Below are 18,098 nucleotides of genomic sequence, written 5' to 3'. Positions count from 1 at the left end.
AGGCCGCATCTGGAGACAGAGAGAGGCTTTCCCCAACATCCTCCTGCCTGCACAAGCCACTGTTTGGAGCCTTAGTTTAGCATGCAGGAGGAGGCTAGAACAGCTAAGAGGGACCAGCCAGAGCTTAGACAGTTGCAGGCAGGAATCATGCCTCTTCCCCGGGAGCCTCAGTCTCTCTACCTGTTGAGTGAGGATGAGCACAAAGGCACTCTCCTTGTCTGGCCTTGGCCGAGTCACTGGCCAGACATCAGTCAATACCACCTCTGTACCAACTTCACACCAAGACTGAGGGAGGCTTGTGTGGATGAGGTCAACAGAGGCTCAGAGATATCAAAACACTCCCCCGCAGTCACGCAGCCTGCGAACAGAGAGTGGGAGTTCTCCCCTTAGCTCCGACTGCTGAGCAGATGGATGCTGGAAAGGCCACATGATCCAACACAGGGCAACAGCATGCATTGTGATAACAATAGGCGCCGATACCGACTTTCTGCACACCAGGTTCCTACTCCCTCTGACCTTATCTTCTTCGAACCCTGCAATTAGCACGATGGGGAACCATATTATTATCCCAACTTCACAGAAGTGGAAAATGGGGAACAGAGAGGTTAGGTAACCTTCCCCAAATCACACAGTAATTACCTGACAAAGCCAGGATTCCAACTGAGACAGTCCCCGGAGTCCACACCCCTGACATCTTGTGTAGGCCTTGTAGTACACAGCACATAGTTAATAGATTGGTTTAAGATACCATGTGCTCAAAACTGCCATACCTTTACCCACTGGTTGTGATAATAAAAAAAGAATAATGGAAAACTGTGTCAACTGCCACAAGAACATGGAGAAATCACCCACCTCCCAAGCTGCGGGGGAGATGTGAATTGGCTCAGAGATGTGGGGAAAGGTGGACACATAAATAAACCAGGTGTGGCCCCCATGCTGCAATCGCAGCCCTCGGGAGGCAGGGCTGCATCGTCAGGAGTTTAAAGCTACATATTATGAAGCCAGCCTGGGCTATCAGAGGACCTGTCTTCAAAGGGTGGGGGATGGGGGTAGATTAGGTGTCTCAGTTTGGATCTGAGTTTAGATCTCAGTCCCCATGTAAAAGCTGGAGTGGTATCACACACCTATGTAACCCCAGCACTGAGGAAGGTACCAGCCTATCTGAGAGGGAAGACAGAGGGAGGGAGACAGAGACACAGAGAGACACAGAGACAAACAGAGACAGGCAGAGAGACATTCAGGTTCATTAAGAAACCTTGCCTCAATGAAACAAGGCAGAGAGTGATAGAGGACTCAAGGTAGACTCCTCTGACTACCTACACACACACACACACACACACACACCCCAGAATAAAGTCAAGTGTGGTAGCTCACACCATCAATCCCAACACTCAGGAGGAAGATCAGGAGCTCAAGGTCATCCTCCAACATGTAGCAAATTGGAGACCAGCTTGAGCTACATGAGATCCTGTCTCACAAACACACACACACACACACACACACACACACACACACACAAACAAAACACACAAACAAACATGGGGTGGCCCATGCCTTTACTCCTAGCACTTAGAAGGCAGAGGCAGATAGATCTCTGTAAGTTCAAGGCTAGCCTGGCCCCCGTAGTGAATTCCAGGACAGCCAGAGTTACATAGTGAGACATTGTCTCAAACAAAGCAACAGCTGAGTGTAGAATTGCCACTCAGCCCAATGAATCTTTACTCCTGGGTTTAAACCTAAGAGAGAGTTAATGTGGCTTCTGTCTGCCCGACATTCTGCACAACATATGAGAATTTGAAACTGAGCAGTGAGCAGATAGGTAAGATGTGACCCATCTGAATGGCTCCTAAAATGTAGGGAAGCTCTGACCCCTGCTTTGGTAAGGATGAACCTTGCTAACAGGAGGCTCAGGGAAAGGTGCCAGACAGGAAGGATCAGAGAGTGAGTGGACCCATGGTGTACAGTATCCGAGTGGAGGGATTCCCCAGGGTAAAAAGCAGATTAGATGAGGCTGGGATCTGGCCCAGGAGAGGGTTCAGGAGTGCTAATGATGGTGCGTGCTGGGTGGGGGGCACTGGGAATTGGGGGCGAGAATGTTCTAGAATTACTTGTGTGGTTGACTGTACACGGCAACGAACATGCAAAACCTCAGGGGTCGTAGCCACTGAGCGAGTTGCAGACTTAGTTCATTTTGCTTCATGAAAGCTCTTTCTAAAGAGATCGGCTGGATGGGATGGCTGGATTGGCGGCACACATCTGTTCCCAGAGGCTGAGGCGTGGGGATTATTGTAAATTCAAGGCCAGCCTGGACCAGAGTCCCCTGGCTACATAGGGAATTCTAATGTGAGACTGTCTCAGGAAAAAAAAATCAACAAAAGATAAATAACAAGAATCACTATGTGAGTCTGGAGCGTGGCTCCCTGATTGGCACCTCTTGGACTCTGGCTGGCTGCCCTGGCTGCCTTGAGCAAAACTGCTGTCAGTCAAACAGCCAGAGGGATTGCCCTCATGCCAGGACCAGCCGACTAGAACAGTCCGTAGACACCTTTAGAGAACCACACATTGATCAAAGCAATACACCCCAGCCGTCAAGGTTTGCAAAACATCTTTTGCTATCTCAAGCTTCAGAGAATTGGAGCTCACCTGAAACTTTATCTACCCAGGTAGAGGAAGCACTTCCTGCATAGCCTAGCAGAGGGATTGCTGTGATTGGTGCAAATACCACTTTCATTTGCATTCGAGAGTCTGTGATTGGTGCAAACACTCCCCCTCTGGCCACACTTGCAGGCTCCTTCAGGCATCCTTGGGAGAACCCCTCTTGTGATGCTGGTGAAGGGGTGGGGGTGGGATATCCTGATGCCAAGGCCCCCCGAGGGGCTGAGAGATGAGGCTAGGGTGAGCGGCAGATGCTGGAAGCTGAAGGAGCCATCGGTGGCCCTGCCAACCCTAAGAAGCCAACCACCAGGTCAGTGGCCAGCAGCGGCAGAAGCCGGGATAGCACAAGGCACCTATAGCGTGCTGAGCTACGGCCTCTCAGCATGCTACAGCTGGTGCTATAGCATGGATTCTCAGGTTCTGGGATTATACGGTTTGCTCTCAGGGTCAGGCAACCCCAGCTACCTGGAAGATACCAGAGAATGCTTCCAGAGGCTGACTGTCACCAGCCCAGTGCTGAACAGGCCCTTGTATATATGACGCCCCTCAGGAATCCTGCTGCCCTCTAAAATGAGTGGCATTACTTATTTTAATTTGTTTTCGAAAGTTATTTATTTATTTTATGTGTACGTGTGTTTTGCCTGCACGTTGTCTGTGCACCACAGATGTGCAGTGCCCACAGAGGCCAGAAGAGGGCGTCGGATCCTCTGGAACTGGAGTTCCAGACTGTTGTGAGCTTATGTGGTGTTCTAGGACTCCAACTCTGGTCCTCTGGGAGAAGAGTCATCTCTCCAGGCTGGCATTATTTATCCTGCTTTACAGAGAAGCGGTGAGACTTGAGTCCGGAACATCCTGTGCTTTTACTCTTTGGGTTTGGGGTCTGAGTAAGAGAACGATGACCATGTGTGTTCCTGTGAGAGCGGCAGTGTTTTACGCCAGCCGCACAGGAATGTGGAGTGGAGCAGAATGCACAGGGAGGGGCCTGGGAACAGGCCTGGCAGGTTGGGCTTTTCATCTCACCGAGGAACCCCACTGGGCATCCACTCTAGGTGGCCTTGATGGAGGCTGAGATAACAGTCCTTCCCACCACTCTCATCCCAGTCCTGTCCCACCCGCAGTTGGCAACCACCTGATTGGTCCAGAGAAACCAAAGCACTCCCAGCCACCCACCCCAGAACAGTGCAGGGCTAGTAAGCGCCCAGCAGTTAGTCGGAGTGTGAGCCTGTCAGGTAGACACTGTCATTTGAAGATGTCGCAGATGCCATCAACCCCGTCTGCCCATTTCACTTCAGAAGTAAAGGCACCACCTAGGGTCACATGGGGGACAGCTGTGGAGGGGAAAGATCTGTGTCTGGAACCAGCTAGGGCTTAGAGCCTAGCTGCACCAACAATTGTGCTGAGAGGATTGAAGCTGGGGCTTTAAACATCCTAGGCTAGCACTGTGCTCTGTGCCACAGACCCAGCCTTCCTTTTAGTTAGTTACTTAGAGACAGAGTCAAAGTTGATAGGCTAGCCTTGACTCACTCTGCACTCAGGCAAGGCTTGAACTCCTAATCCCCCTGCCTCAGTCTCCCCACTAGCTCTGGTAACAGACCTATACCACTATGCCCAGTGAGTTGTTCAATCAATAGCCCTCAGTTTCATCATCCCTTCAGTGGGATCAATACATCCCGCTGCTTAGTGAAAGGTTGAGTCTGACATCTGAATTGAGATTCATTTATGGGGGCTCAAGGATCGAGGTTGGGGTTCAGAGCAGCATCTAATGGCAGATCTGCAGCCATTTACGCTCCTCAGTTGGGGCACTGTCTGCCTGACTACGCAGAGGGCACTCACCATGCTCCTGGTGGCTTGTGAATGTCTTGGCACCTCAGTAGGGCTCAACAGTGAGAATGCCCCTGGGGTCCCTGGTTCTCTGCACTGTCCCTCCTCTCTAAAGTTGCCATTACAAATAGAATCGAGGCTGACGCTAGTCCCCGTAGAAGCCACACACACACACACACACACACACACACACACACACACACACACACACACACACCCAGGTGAAAACTTCCTCGATAGAAGGGCACGGAGCAGACAGAAGGGCAGACAGAGGGGCACAGAGGAGCCTGTGAATTCAATGCCACCAGGGACCACAGTGACATCAAGGAGGCTGGAGAACCTAGAGCAAAGCTGCACTTAAAGGGACATGGTTCTTTCTGTATTCCTGGGGTTTCCCGAAAACTGAGAGGGACTGAGTGAGGGCCATCAGAACCCATCTGTGGCGGTCAGAAAGAAGGTCCAGCTGAGGCCTGAGAAATGCCACCTCACAGTCTTGGCTCGGACTCCTCCACATATGTAAAGGAACAGGATCTGGATGGGGTCCAGGACTTTGAAGGCCCCGGAAATGGCCCTTTCAGCCCAGGTCTGGCTGTGGGTTGGCACTGCCTGCTAAGAGGGTCTTGCAAGCCCAGTGGGGTCTTCTTATGTCCCTAGGATGGGGAAAGTGGGGGCAGGCTGGCTGGGAGGGTGCTGGGTGCCTCCTTGGAGTCTGTGGTGGCTAGTTAAGTCATCCAAGAGAAGGAAACCTCAATTTAAAAGATGTTTCGGTAAGATCTGGCTGAGGGTAGGACTGGAAGGCATTTTTCTTAATTAGTGATTGATGGGGGTGGGCCCAGCCCATTGTGGGTGCAGCCACCCCTGGGCTGCTGGTCCTGGGTCCTATAAGAGAACAAGATGAGCAAGGCAGGGGAAGCAAGCCAGTAAGTAGCACCCCTTCATGGCCTCTGCATCAGCTCCTGCCTCCAGATCCCTGCCCTATATGAGTTCCTGTCCTGACTTCCTTCACAGAGTATGATGCACAAGTGTAAGCCAAACGAGCCCTTTCCTCCCCAAGTTGCTTTGGTCCTGTGTTTCACACAGGAATAGCAATCCTGAGACAGAGCTCCAGGGCTGTGTCTGAGAACATGAGGGCCTGACAAGAGCTTCCTGGGGACAGGAGCAGAAACAGGTATCTCTTTGTGTGCCTAGGATGTATCTGGAGCAGAGCAACCTAGGGGGCGGGGCAGGGAGCTACCAGCGGTTAGAAGTTCAGTAGTTACAGCTCCACCTGCTTTAAGCTGCCTGCTTTATGCTGGGGACTCTGTGGCTCTGGCGCCACTTGCCAAGTGGGAAGTTTGAGCCCAGTGCTGTGTGATTTCATAGCATGGCCAGGACAGCCCATAGTTTTGTCAACAGAGCCAAAAAAGACATCCTTCTGAGGAGACAGGAAGGGGAACATCCACTGGGTATCCCCATACACAAACACTCTGCTTGGGTAAGAAGGAACACGGCTGTCTTCAGAGAACATAGCTGTCCTGCTGAGCCCCTGAACAACTGTAATTTTATGCAGGGGCCATGGTCCCTTTTCTGAAGCTGGGACTGGGAGAAGGGCAGCAGAGCTGTTCAGTAAGCACACAGGCCTGTCAGACGCCTGGGTTCTTCCCTTCTTACTACATTGCCAGCGACATGGCTTCTTTGAGTCTTAGTTGTCCTATCCGTAGTGTGGTGACAGTTAGGATAGAGCACCTGCACCACCATGGACCCCTCACACTCTTTCACGTGAAGTCCCCTGAGGCTGACATGAAAGTCACGTGGCCTGGACAGGGGGGTGGGGGTGGGGATGGGGGAGGACTCCAGGAGGTTCTGGAGCCTCTGTGGTGAAGTAGATGAGCATCTGTCTGCCTTACTCAGGGTCTGGTACCTATGGATACCTAATGAAGTCAGTTCTTTGCTCCCTGGACCCTCCTCCACCCCCAATACACATGCATGCGCATACACACACACACATACACACACACACACACACACACACACACACACACACACACACTGACCAGGAATTTGCCTCCATGTCCTTGACAACCTGACTCCCAAATGATCCGGCCTTGCCAAGCCAAGCCCAGGTCGGAGCGGAAGGACTCCCCAGGACACAAAGCAGGAGTGGAGACTTGGCTTGTCCCCAGGCAGGGAGGACAGCCTTTTCCCAATAGCAGTCTCTCTGAGAGCCAACTGCTGCCCAGTAGCCCTGGAGAGGCCTTCTCTCCAATGGAGGTGTCCCTGGCTGCCCAGCCTGTCGCCCTGCCTGCCTCTCCTTGTGTGGAGGTGGGACCAGGAGGGCTGGGAGGGTTAGCACTCCATTCTTGCCATAGCTTCCTGACTCCCTAGGCCGAGGCAGCCTCCATGCACCAGCCCTTGGTCCTGCCTCTGTTCTCCCCTTTTGGGGTTAATTCAGTTTTAGTGAGTGTGTGTGTGTGAGTGTGTGTGTGGGGGGGGGGTGCAGGCGGGGAAACCTGAAGAGGAATGGCTGGAATGTGGGAGTGCAGACTCCTTCCCAGAGCCTTCTGTCTAGCTCCCCCAGCCTCATCACCCTGAGTCCCACCTGCCCCCAGAGCCAGAGGTAAGCACAGTAGCTCCAAGAGGTCCTCTAGAGGCTGACGTGGGTGTGGTAGAGCCTCCAACCTGGTCTCTCTAAACAGTGACCCCGACCATGCCTGGGCTGTCAGGAGTTAGGGAGCACACACTGGGTGCCCACTGCCTTCTCGGCCCTTTCATGGGCCATTTATTAGAACTGAAGGGCCCGTGGGGGGCGGGGAGGAGGGCACAATAGTTACTGGGGCTGGGCTCTTTTTCTTTCCCCTTTACGACATTTTCTTTATTTTATGCGTACAAATATGAGCATGCATGCCTGGAGGTTGGAGGACAATCTGAGGTAATTGGTTCTCGTTCCATCGTGTAGGTCCTAGGGAGCAAACCTAGGTCATCAAACTTGGTGGCAAGCGGCTTTACTCACCGAGCCATATACTCAGCCCCGACTTGTGCATATGTGTGTGTGTGTGTGTGTGCGTGCATGTGTGTGTTGGTGGGTAAGAGTGTACGTCTATGCGTGTATGCGAGTCCCCACATGTCCCTGGTTGTCTCAGCTGTTGTTTCTCAGCTGCCTTCCACCTGTTACTTGAAACAAGGTCATTCAGAGCCTGGAACTTGGCTGGATAACCCAGGCTAGCTGGCCAGCATGTTCCAGGAATCCATTGTCTCCACCTCCTACTCCCCATCCTTGGGACTAAGGGATGGACGCAAGATACTACACCCAGCTTTCAACACGTGCTCTGGGGATTGGACTCAGGTCCTCATACTTTTTATGTGAGACAAATGCTTTACTGACAGCATTTGTCAAACTCGACCCTCTTTTGCGATTGATTTTATTGGGAAGGGGCTGGGTTCTTTTTTTATTTGTTTTGTTTTTTTGAGACAGGGTTTCATTATGTAGCTCAGGTTGACCCTGAGCCGATGATCCTCCTGCCTCAGCCTCTCTATTGCTGAAGTTTGGGGCTCCATCAGCAGGTGTTGCACTGAGCAGATGCTTCATAGGGCATCAGCAACTTCCACATCTCTTTTCCAGATGAAGTTATCTGAGGCACAGCAGATTTAAGAAACCTGACTAAGATCACACACTATAGAATCAGGATTTGATTCTAAGTAGCCAGGCTCCAAAATGACCTCCCCAGTCCAAGGGGGACATCAATACTAACCCTAACCCACCCCATTCCAGACAAAGTGACAAGAAGGGTCACTCGTGACAGAAGGGTGAGGTAGTCACTCCCAGGAGTGTCAGGGTAATTGACATCTCGTTGGCACCCTCGTTAATAGATTAATCCTGAGTAACAGGCAAGGTGACAATCAAGTGATGGTAAAGTGAGTCATTCCTTTAGATGTGACCACAAGGGACTCCACACCTGTCCCTTTGAACAGGACTTTCAAGTGCAAGGAACCAGCAACCAGGAACCTGGGCCACACACCCCACCCAGTGATGACACAGACTCCCTCTCTGACTCTCAGGGCCACCCGACAATATGGATGTCATTGGCTCATACTGGGGTGGAATGTTGCACTTCAGAGCAGGCTAGGGTGGTGGGGGTCTCACAGAGTCTCCTAACACATCTGCATGTCTTTGTGGTAGAACTGTGACTTTTGTTTTTTGCTTTTTAATGCAGTTCTTGTTAATAGGAACTGTTTTAAGAGTCTTCCTGTGCACCTAGATTGGTCAGTAAGTGTCTACACTAATAACTGTAGCAGCCCAGCAGGGACTCCTAGACTTTCAATATCAGCTCAATACATTTCGCTTCTACTCCTGTCCCCCTGCCCCAACTCCTTGCCATCTCTCTTCCCCTGTCACAGACCCTGGGGACAGGACTTTGACCATAAGCCCCTGGAGATATGAGCTGTAGACAGACCATAAAATACCTGGTCCAATTAATGCCTACATCCTGAGCCCCAAACTTATGCAAGCCCTGGAATTAAGGGTTACAGAGGGGCCCACCCTAAAGATGAGTAAATCTTTATTGTCCTAAACTTTATAGGTTATTAGGGAGGGTTAAGAAAACAGCCCAATCATTATAATTAGGAAGATTAAATAAGCCAGGGTATTTTCAGCCTCATTAGTCCTATTCAGGCCTCCTAATCCAACTTGTTTGTTTGTTTGTTTGTTTGTTTGTAGAAACAGTCTTACTATTGTAGACCAGACTGATCTTGAATTTGCAAACCTCTGCTTTCAGCCTCTTGAGTGCTAGGATTATAGGTGCTCTTTTGATCTAAAATTAATTGTGGAGCATATAACTCAGTCCAATTAAAAAAAAACCAAGCAAAGAACAAAGAAATGAAAAATGGTAGCACTATAAATGGCAAAGCAGCAGAGTAGGTTCAAACACATTGGTCACTACAATAAACATAACTGAGTTAAATTCTCCAGTCAAGGGACTGGGGAATCTAGTTCAAGTTGGTGGAATGCTTGACTAGCATGCATAAAGTCTGGTGGTTTCAGTTCTCAATCTTCATAACTTAAGCATGATGTTTCAAGGTTGTAATCTCAGGATTTGGAAGATGAAGGAAGGAGGAGAAGGAGTACAAGGCGATCTTTACCTATATCAAAAATCCAAGGCCAGCCTGGGCTACATGAGACCCTATCTGTCCAAAGATAGATTTCCCTCCTTGGAACTCACAGAAATCCACTTGTATCTGCCTTTCAAGTATTGGTATTAAAGGTGTGTACTACAAGCCTGGCTTGTATGACGTTTTAAGACCTACCTACAACTATGTGGTACAGGAAAGGAGCATAAAAGAACAGACGGTGACGTTCCAGGAAGCCGCCACTGAAAAGGGAAGTATAATCTGCACACCCCTAAAAACAGGACAGAGCATGACATCAGTATTACTATTGTGGTTACCCCTGACTGCACAGCCCAGGAACAGAGGCAATTGCCTTTAAAGCTTCTGATTTAATTAGCCTGAGATAAGATATATCCTGGTAGACCTCCTCAGGGTACTCTGAAATACAGCCAGGGCTGAGAACAAGGAACTGAAACAGAGCGACTGTTAAAGCCAAGCAACAGGAATGAGAAAAAATTCCAAGTCTCCACCAGAAGGAAATCTTAAGAGAAAGCCACATACAGGTGGTGTTCAATAAATACCAGATTGATTAGCCAATTGACCGATACTTTCCCTACTAGGAACTTCTGTGTTAATTAGACAGTCAGTTCCCCCACACCCAGTTATTAATCCTGGGGAAGTCAACCCTCCACGGTGTGGGTTGTTGGGGCAGTAATTCCTGCTCTATTTTTAAGGCCTGAACTGTCTCTGCCCAGGGAAGGCCACCCACCTCCTGGCTTCCAGGCTTCCAGTTCTCATTACAGACACACAAAGGTCAAGTCACGAATATAGTCTTGAAGGTTCCTATTGTATTTACGGGGCTCAAGCTAACTGTGGTGCCTCTGGCCATTAGAATGTCATTCTGAGCTAGAGTTAAGTCATCATGACCCAGTTGAGCTAGCAGAATAGTTCCAAAAAGAAGTGGTCACTCCTGTGTTTGCCACCAGGACTTAGTGGGTGTCACAGCCATATTCATTACAAATTCTCTTTAAAAAGAAATAAAAGGTCATTTATATCAATCATATTCCAATCCCCCTCTTAGGAGTATATAATTTTATTTAGTTTGACATTTTATTATTTTTATGTGTATGGATGTTTTACCTTACACGTACGTCTATACACTACAAGTTTTCCTGGTAGTTAAGGAGGTCAGAAAACGGTGTTCGACCCTCTGGAACTGGAACTGCATAAGGTTGTGGACCACCATGTGGTATTAAGAACTAAGGTCTTCTGTGATAATAACAGCTGTTCTTAACTGCTGAGCCATCTCTCTAGCCCGCCATTTATATTTTTAATATATCTGTTTGTCTACATCCAAATGTTAATGACAAAATTGCTTTTTGTTCTTGTTTTTGTTGCTGTTGTTAGTTGCTTTTGTTTTGAGAAGAGTTCTCATGTGGCCTAGATTGGCCCTGAGCTCACCATCTTCCTGCCTTAGCCTCCCCAGTGCTGGGATTGCAGGCCCGCATCACCACACCTGGGTGCTGTTGCCTTTCATCCACTTGCTTCGCCTGCTCAGCAAACTGTAACCCTGTGAGGATACAATGTGTCTCTTAAAATGACTTTTATCAGTCTGTCTCCTGACAGCCCTTGGGCTCTGCTTAGATGCCCCCATCTCCCCTCCCTTCTTATATTTCAGTAGCCTTCATTGTTACCCTGCTGTTTACTCTGCCCCATCCCTAGAGCAGGTCAGAGGCTGGATGGGGGTGGGGCACACCGCTCAGGTTTCAGTATTCCCTTTCCAGGGAGAACTCTGCTCTCTTCTGCTCACCTCCATTCCCTAGCCTCTGATCTGACGGCTGCCCCCATCCCTTCATTCATGGTCCAATGAGCTACCACATAAACCCAAAGACCATGATAAGATTGACTTATTCGAGACAATGTGTCAATGGGTGTGTCCCAGCCCAGAGGCTTTCGAGGGCTCCCCAAGTAAACCAGGGAGGAGGAAAGGGCACTTTAGGCAGGAGACACAGCCTGGGCAAAAGCCTTGTGGCTGGCTAGGAACAGCATGGAGACAGGATAGGCGCTCACCCTATGCAGGGTGGTGTTGGCCCGTGTCCTAGCAAAGTTAAGCGTTGGGAAAATTGTCCTCACAAGCAACAGTGACCATGCCTGCAGCAGGGACACGGACCATGTATTCTGTTAAAACAGGAATGGCCAAGGCCACTTGCAGGCATCCAGGCCCCAAAAGGCCCTGTGGGTTGTGAGTTCTGGAGGCAGCAGTAGGGACCCATGTCAGGGAGAACAGGACAGCAGGAGGCCTCTCAGGCTTGGAAGGCTGTGACTAAGAACAGCAGAAAGAACAAAGCCCCGAGGCCAGTTCCCCATTCTGTTGCCTAGACAGGCTGAGGCAGGTGGGAGGGCATGGACGGTGCCAGGGAGGTCCCACACTGCCTACTGGGGTTGCCGTACCCTAGGAATGCCTCATCCCCTCAGCTTTGGGTAGTAACTGACACTGACAGGATGTTAGTTGAGCTTCCTTTTCTCTCTGGAGGCTGGCCCTTGACAGTGCCTGTCTTTAGCAGTGCTTCCCTTCCCGTAGGCTCAGCCCAACAGTGTCCTAGATCTCTTCATCAGCCAAAATGTTTTGCACAGAGATCTGGCCAGACTAGGACGTGGTGGCTCCTAAAGGCAATCTCAACCCCTGGGAAACTCAGGCAGAAGAACTGTCAGGAGTCCCAAGCTAATCTGGGCTATGTAGTTAATTGGGGGTCAGCCTGGGCTACAGAATGAGTTTGAAACCAGCTTGGGATATATATATATATATATATATATATATATATATATATATATATATATATATATGTGTGTGTGTGTGTGTGTGTGTGTGTGTGTGTGTGTGTGTATATATATATATATATATATATATATATATATATAATTCAAGGATACCTTAAGCTACATAGTAAGTTGAGACCCTGCCTAAATACTCTTCCCCCAACCCTACAAATAAATAATTAAGTAATTAATTTAAAAATGGGACAGTGGCAGTAGAAGAGTCTGAAGCTCTGGAGCCGACATTTGGCCACCTGGTTGGAGAGTCTCTGGACTGGGCTGCCACCATCCTCGGGCATGGGGGTGGGATTCCTCCTCCAGAACCCTTGGGCTGCAGCAGAGGCCTCCTGTGAGCTCGGGGTGGGGTGGTGCCTGTACATTCAGCCTCAGTGTTCACTCCTGGGGAGTGGGACCTGGCCCATGTGGTGGGTATGAGGTCAGAATGGCACCTTACCATATTCCAGCCACGTTACCCTTCTTTGGCAGGTGCAGGGAAGCGGTGGGCAGTTCACTATGCCCAAGACACCCAGGTTCTCAGAGGATGGGATGTTTTGCTGACAGGCCCTCCCTTAAATCATTCTCCTTCCATCTATCACGCAGCAGTGGGTGTGAGCATGGTGGGGTGCATGCATAGCCTACTTGAATCTGCTTCTAGACAGTCAGGCTTCTAGACTTAGCGCCATGTCCCTCTTAGCAGTGTGTGATGGCTACCTCCTCTGAGATCGGTCCAGAGCTGGACCTACCACACAGTCACTTTGCTGATCCACCCGGTGGGGGTTGTAACACGACTCCTATTACTCAGCCATTGAAACTGAGGCTCAGAGATACAGAGTCATCTCCTCAAGGTCACACAGCTCTGGAGAGGCTTGAACTCATCCCCAGAGGACACCACACCCTGTTCTTAGATACCAAGATGGTCAGGGTGCCCCAAGATGTTCTTCTTGGGAGTCCCCTCCCTACACACAGACTCCTCCCACGGGGGCAGGGCCATTGGTGATGGTTACTCTTGATTATAAACTTGACAAGACCTAGCATCATTTTGGAGACAAACATTTGGGAGTACCTGGTGAGGAGTTTCTAGACTGGGTTAGCTGAGGTGGGAAGACCCATCCCATGGGGTCCCAGATTGAAGGAAGAGGAGAAAGTGAACAGAGCACCAGCATTCACCCGTCTCTGCACACTGAGGGTACAGGGTGTCCAGCTGGCTCACACTCTGGCCGCCACTGCCTCGTTATAGACAGTTCGTTCCCTTAGAACTGTGAGGTAAACCCTCCCTCCCAAAAGTAGTGTCTGTTGGGACTTTTGTCATACAGTGAGTAACTAAGACAGCCTTCTTACAGGTGGCCCGGATGGAGGTGGGAGAGGGTGTGAAGGTCAGGCTGTGGGTGTGTGTGTCGGGGGCAGGGGGCAGGGCTGGAGGTGGGCATGTGAGACAAGTTCTACTTAAGACCTGGCCGGTCTGGAACTCATGGGGATCGCTCGTCAAGGTCAGTCTGACCCCAAAGCCAGGTCTTTTTTTTTTTTTTAAGATTTATTTCTTTTATGTTGCTACACACTGTAGCTGACTTCAGACACACCAGAAAAGAACATCAGATCCCATTACAGATGGTTGTGAGCCACCATGTGGTTGCTGGGTTTAGAACTCAGGACCTTTGGAAGAGCAGTCAGTGCTCTTACCTGCTGAGCCATCTCTCCAGCCCCCAAAGCCAGGTCTTAAGGGTTTCGCTCAGACACCTTTCCCCGGAAGACTTCATTGACGCACTCTGACCTGACAGCCTCACATACACCATTCCAGAACACAGACTGGGAGGGCTAAAGACCCAGTCTGACCCATCAGTCACATGGTCATACCTGTGTTTAACCTCATCTTATCTCCCTTACGTGACGCCAGCAACTGAGAGCCTGGAGTTGTCCAGGTCTCCTCCCTCCCCTTTGCTCTGCCCACGGGAATATCATGGCTTATTCCTGGGATTATAGAAGGTGCGTCCTCCGTGTTCATATGCTTGTGTTCACACAGGTTCTCATGCAGCTTAGGCTGGCTTCAATCCTTCAGGAATGGTGGTGAACTTCTGACCCTCCTGCCTCCACACACATCCCAAGTGCCAGGATGACAAGCATATGTCACTGTGTCTGCTTTTACATAGTTCTGGGAATCAAACCTAAGGCTTCATGGATGCCAGACAAGTATTCTACCAACTGATCTATGTCCCCAGCCGCCACTGCCACCACCACCACCACCACCACCACCACCACCACCACCACCACCACCAGCACATCACCACCCTCATATCTTGACGGTCCCTCTGGTTCTCACCCTCTTCTCTGGGTTATTTGGTTTTCTCCTTAGCTAATACTCACTAATACTCTGTCATTCCTGTTCCAGTGAAGAAAGTGGCTCAGAGAGGTCAAGAATCCCCACTAAAGTTGCACGGCCAACAGGATTCGAGCATGTACTCGACAGTGCCTTCCTGCCAGTCTAGATGCTATCCTTAGTGACCTGTACCAGCAAGCCTGACCCTGTCATTAGCTCAGGTGTGAATACCAACTTCCACACCTGAGCTAATGACAGCTTAGGAACCAGGGTGACAGGAGCAGCGGGGTTCACACCCTGCCCAGAACCCCTCAACGCATGTCATCTGCTAAAAGGCAAACAAACAGGGAGGGGGCATCTCTGTTCTCTGACAGGGATTTATGCTGCCCAAGCCCTTGGCTGCCTGGGCATAAAGGCCCTGACTCAGGGCTGCTGGGTCCCCTGAGCTTGGGAAGGCACTAACAGCCCTTGCCTGGGTACTTCTGCTCTGCTGGGACTTAGCTTTCCTAGCCTTTGCTCCACCGAAATACTTGGCAGGCAGGGAAACTGAGATTCAGAGATTCACACCAGTGTAGCAACACCAGGATGAGCAGCAAGGCTTCTGCTCCCTGGACCTGAGTTCTTATCCATCTTCCCCTAACGTTTCCTTCCCTGGGGACTGCATCTTCCCTCAGAAGACAACGGAAGAGCCACCGAGAACTCAGAATGCAGGGATAACTATGGGGGCACTCCCTATGACCAGCAATCACAATAAAGACACACACGCACACACACACACACACACACACACACACACACACACACACACACACATACACACACACACACACACACACAGTCCTCACTACAAGGCTGGCTGGGCACAAGCCAGTGCTGCAGAGTTTCTTGTAATCTACAGCTCTGGGGAGGCTGAGGCAGGACGATGGAGTCCAAGGCTAGGCTGAGTTACACAGTGGGGATTTTTTTCTTTTCTTTTCTTTTCTTTTTTTCTTTTTTTTTTTTTTGGAGCTGGGGGTGGAACCCAGGGCTTTGCGCTTGCTAGGCAAAAGCTCTACCACTGAGCTAAATCCCCAACCCCTACACAGTGGTTTTAAGGCAAACCTAAGGTACATAACAAAAACCTGTCTGGAAAAAAAAAAAAAGGTAAGGGTGGGGGAGGAATAGGCACTAGGCTACCCCACAGTTAGGTCAAGAGCTAGTCCTCCAGCAAGGGAGAGTGTGCACCCTGGGCTAGGAAACCATGAAGTGTCTGGTCTCTACTCAGGGCTGGGTGACCACAAGAGACCTCTAAGCTGAGGTGCATGGCCAAGGCTGCCAGCCAAGGACTAAGTGGGGCTGCCTAGACCAGGAGGAAGGCAGGACTCTGGTACTTAACCACCAGGTTCTCAGAGTCCCTGCGGCTGGAAAGGATGGAGATTCTTCTAATCCTCCCTTCCCGGCTCTCTTGGCTTTGCTGTTTGGCCCAAGCCAGGCTTTCCAGGCTAGAGGGCTTGGAGTGTGGGGGTGGGACCTGGCCCAGCTCCTGGGATGTGTGACTCTCCTCCTGGTGAGGACCATAGGGGCCTGACCCCTTGTGGGGCTGGCACAGAGTGTCCGATTGTGCAATACTCAAGAGAGCAGCCCAAGGACTGGATGGGACCCCATCTGGCTCTGACAGCCGGTTGGATCAGGCACAGAGGAACAGTATGAAGGGCCCTGCCCAGCTTTTGGGGTTGTGAAAGACTGAAAGACAGGGTTGATGAGGAGAAGGCTGGAGAGGGGAGGGGACCGCAGAACAAGGGAAGAAATTGCTCTGAGCTTCAAACAGCCCTGTCAGTGGCACCTCAGGAAAGCAGAATTTCTGAAATCATGAGCACATGCAGGCCACACTCCAGGGTGCAATGGCTAGGGCACCTGTCTCAGTAAGTGGGTCTGGGTTGAAAGGCAGAAACAGTCAGTGGGAAAGCTCTGGGTGGACGCTCCTGTTTTGCCTCCATCTGGGGTCTGGGGAGTGGGGAGGATCTGTTCATGGGCCAGTGGAGGAGCGCAGCTAGGTGCTGAGCCTCTCTGCCAGGTGAGCTGTAAGGTTTGTCACTTCTCATCTGCCTAAAGTTCTTTGGAGCGACCACCCCCCTACTTCCTCTGGAGGGGTGCCTAGTCAGAGGAACAAATTTCTCCCCTCCCTCAATCTCAGCAACTTCACCAGTCTCCCCCAAACCGGTTATTAAACGAATGAATACATTAGGCTTATCAAAACCGACGTGGGCTGTCTCTCTATCCAGACACATCAAGACATGTCATTCGCTTCTCGGGCGGCTCTGAGAACCCAGGGATCGCAGACGCGGCCAGTTTCGGGGATAAGGGGGTGGGGAAGCGCCAGGAGCCACACCCCTGAAAAATCACGCAGTGAGAAATTGGCCTGTCCCCACCTAGCCGGGCTGAGCGGGAGTCTAGGGAGCCTGAGAATGTCTTAGCATGGGCCCTGGGGGCCCCAGGACCCACCGTGGCCTCCGAGGGCTCCAGCGCAAGCAGGCAGGTGCAGCCGGGGACAGGTGGCTCACCCTCCAGCCACCATGTCTCACAGCCCAGCGCCAGCAGCAGCAGCAGCAGCAGCACCTGCGCGGTCTACAATTCCCGCAGGGGATCGTCCTACACACAACTTATTTTCCGAGTCTCAGGGTAGAAACACGACATTTCATGACCGAGATTCCAGGTTCAGGACAATTCCTCAGCTTGGTGTACAGTCAGTGCCTTGTACTTCTTACTCAAGTCCCCACCATCTAGGCCCCCGAAGTAGCGCATCATGGGGCTCTAGAGTCCCTCCTGTCACTCTTGGTGCCCGCCTCACCGGTTCTACTCCAGCAGGGCAGAACTTTCCAGTTAGAGAGGAACCTCCGCAGAGCGTCCCCACGCATCCGCACTCAAGGCTCAGCTCTAGGTCTCCCTCATCCTAGCCCAGGACGCCCCCTCACCTCCGCGTCTGCACCGTTGGGCTGTATTTGCCTTTGTTTTTCTTCCTGAAGAGCGAGTGCATGGTGGCGCTGGGGACGGAGGGACCTGGAACGCGGCTACGGGCCCGGCGCGCACCGAAAGCCGGCGGCGGGCTCAGGTGAAAAGCGGCGGCGGAGGCGGCAGCGGCTCGCGGAGCCCCTTGTGCCGCGGCACTGGGTCACTACAGGAACAGGGCGGGGCGATCGCCGGCCACTTGCTTGCCTGCCGCACCCCGGGAAGGTGGCGCTTACCTTGCAGGCGGGGCTTCGGACGCACTCCCCGAGTCCCTGCCGGACACCGCCCCGGTTGCCCGGTACTGCAGAGGCTGCGCAGCCTGTCGCCAGAACCTGGCCGACCGGGCCACCTGCGCCAGGCCTCAGAGGCCGCGCCCATCGTGCACATAGAACCTGGCGCGCCCCCTGGCTGAAGGGTTTACCTGGGCAAT

General features: G+C 51.3%; 1 protein-coding gene across 1 annotated transcript in view; it reads right to left on the bottom strand.

The window, feature by feature from the left end:
• The window catches only part of Ppl (periplakin), a 46,674-nt gene extending 28,901 nt beyond the window's left edge, over nucleotides 1-17,773 (bottom strand). Inside the window, 1 exon segment of the mRNA NM_001106976.1 lies at nucleotides 17,635-17,773. Coding sequence (NP_001100446.1) covers nucleotides 17,635-17,696 — 62 coding nt within the window. The 5' untranslated portion in view covers nucleotides 17,697-17,773.
• Between the last annotated feature and the right edge of the window lie 325 nt (nucleotides 17,774-18,098).

The sequence above is a fragment of the Rattus norvegicus genome, chromosome 10, assembly GCF_021556685.1.
Source record: "Rattus norvegicus strain SHRSP/BbbUtx chromosome 10, alternate assembly SHRSP_T2T, whole genome shotgun sequence".
Classification (NCBI taxonomy): Eukaryota; Metazoa; Chordata; class Mammalia; order Rodentia; family Muridae; genus Rattus; species Rattus norvegicus.
The sequence above is the reverse complement of the archived record's forward strand: the minus strand, read 5'-3'. Positions and strand labels throughout refer to the sequence as shown.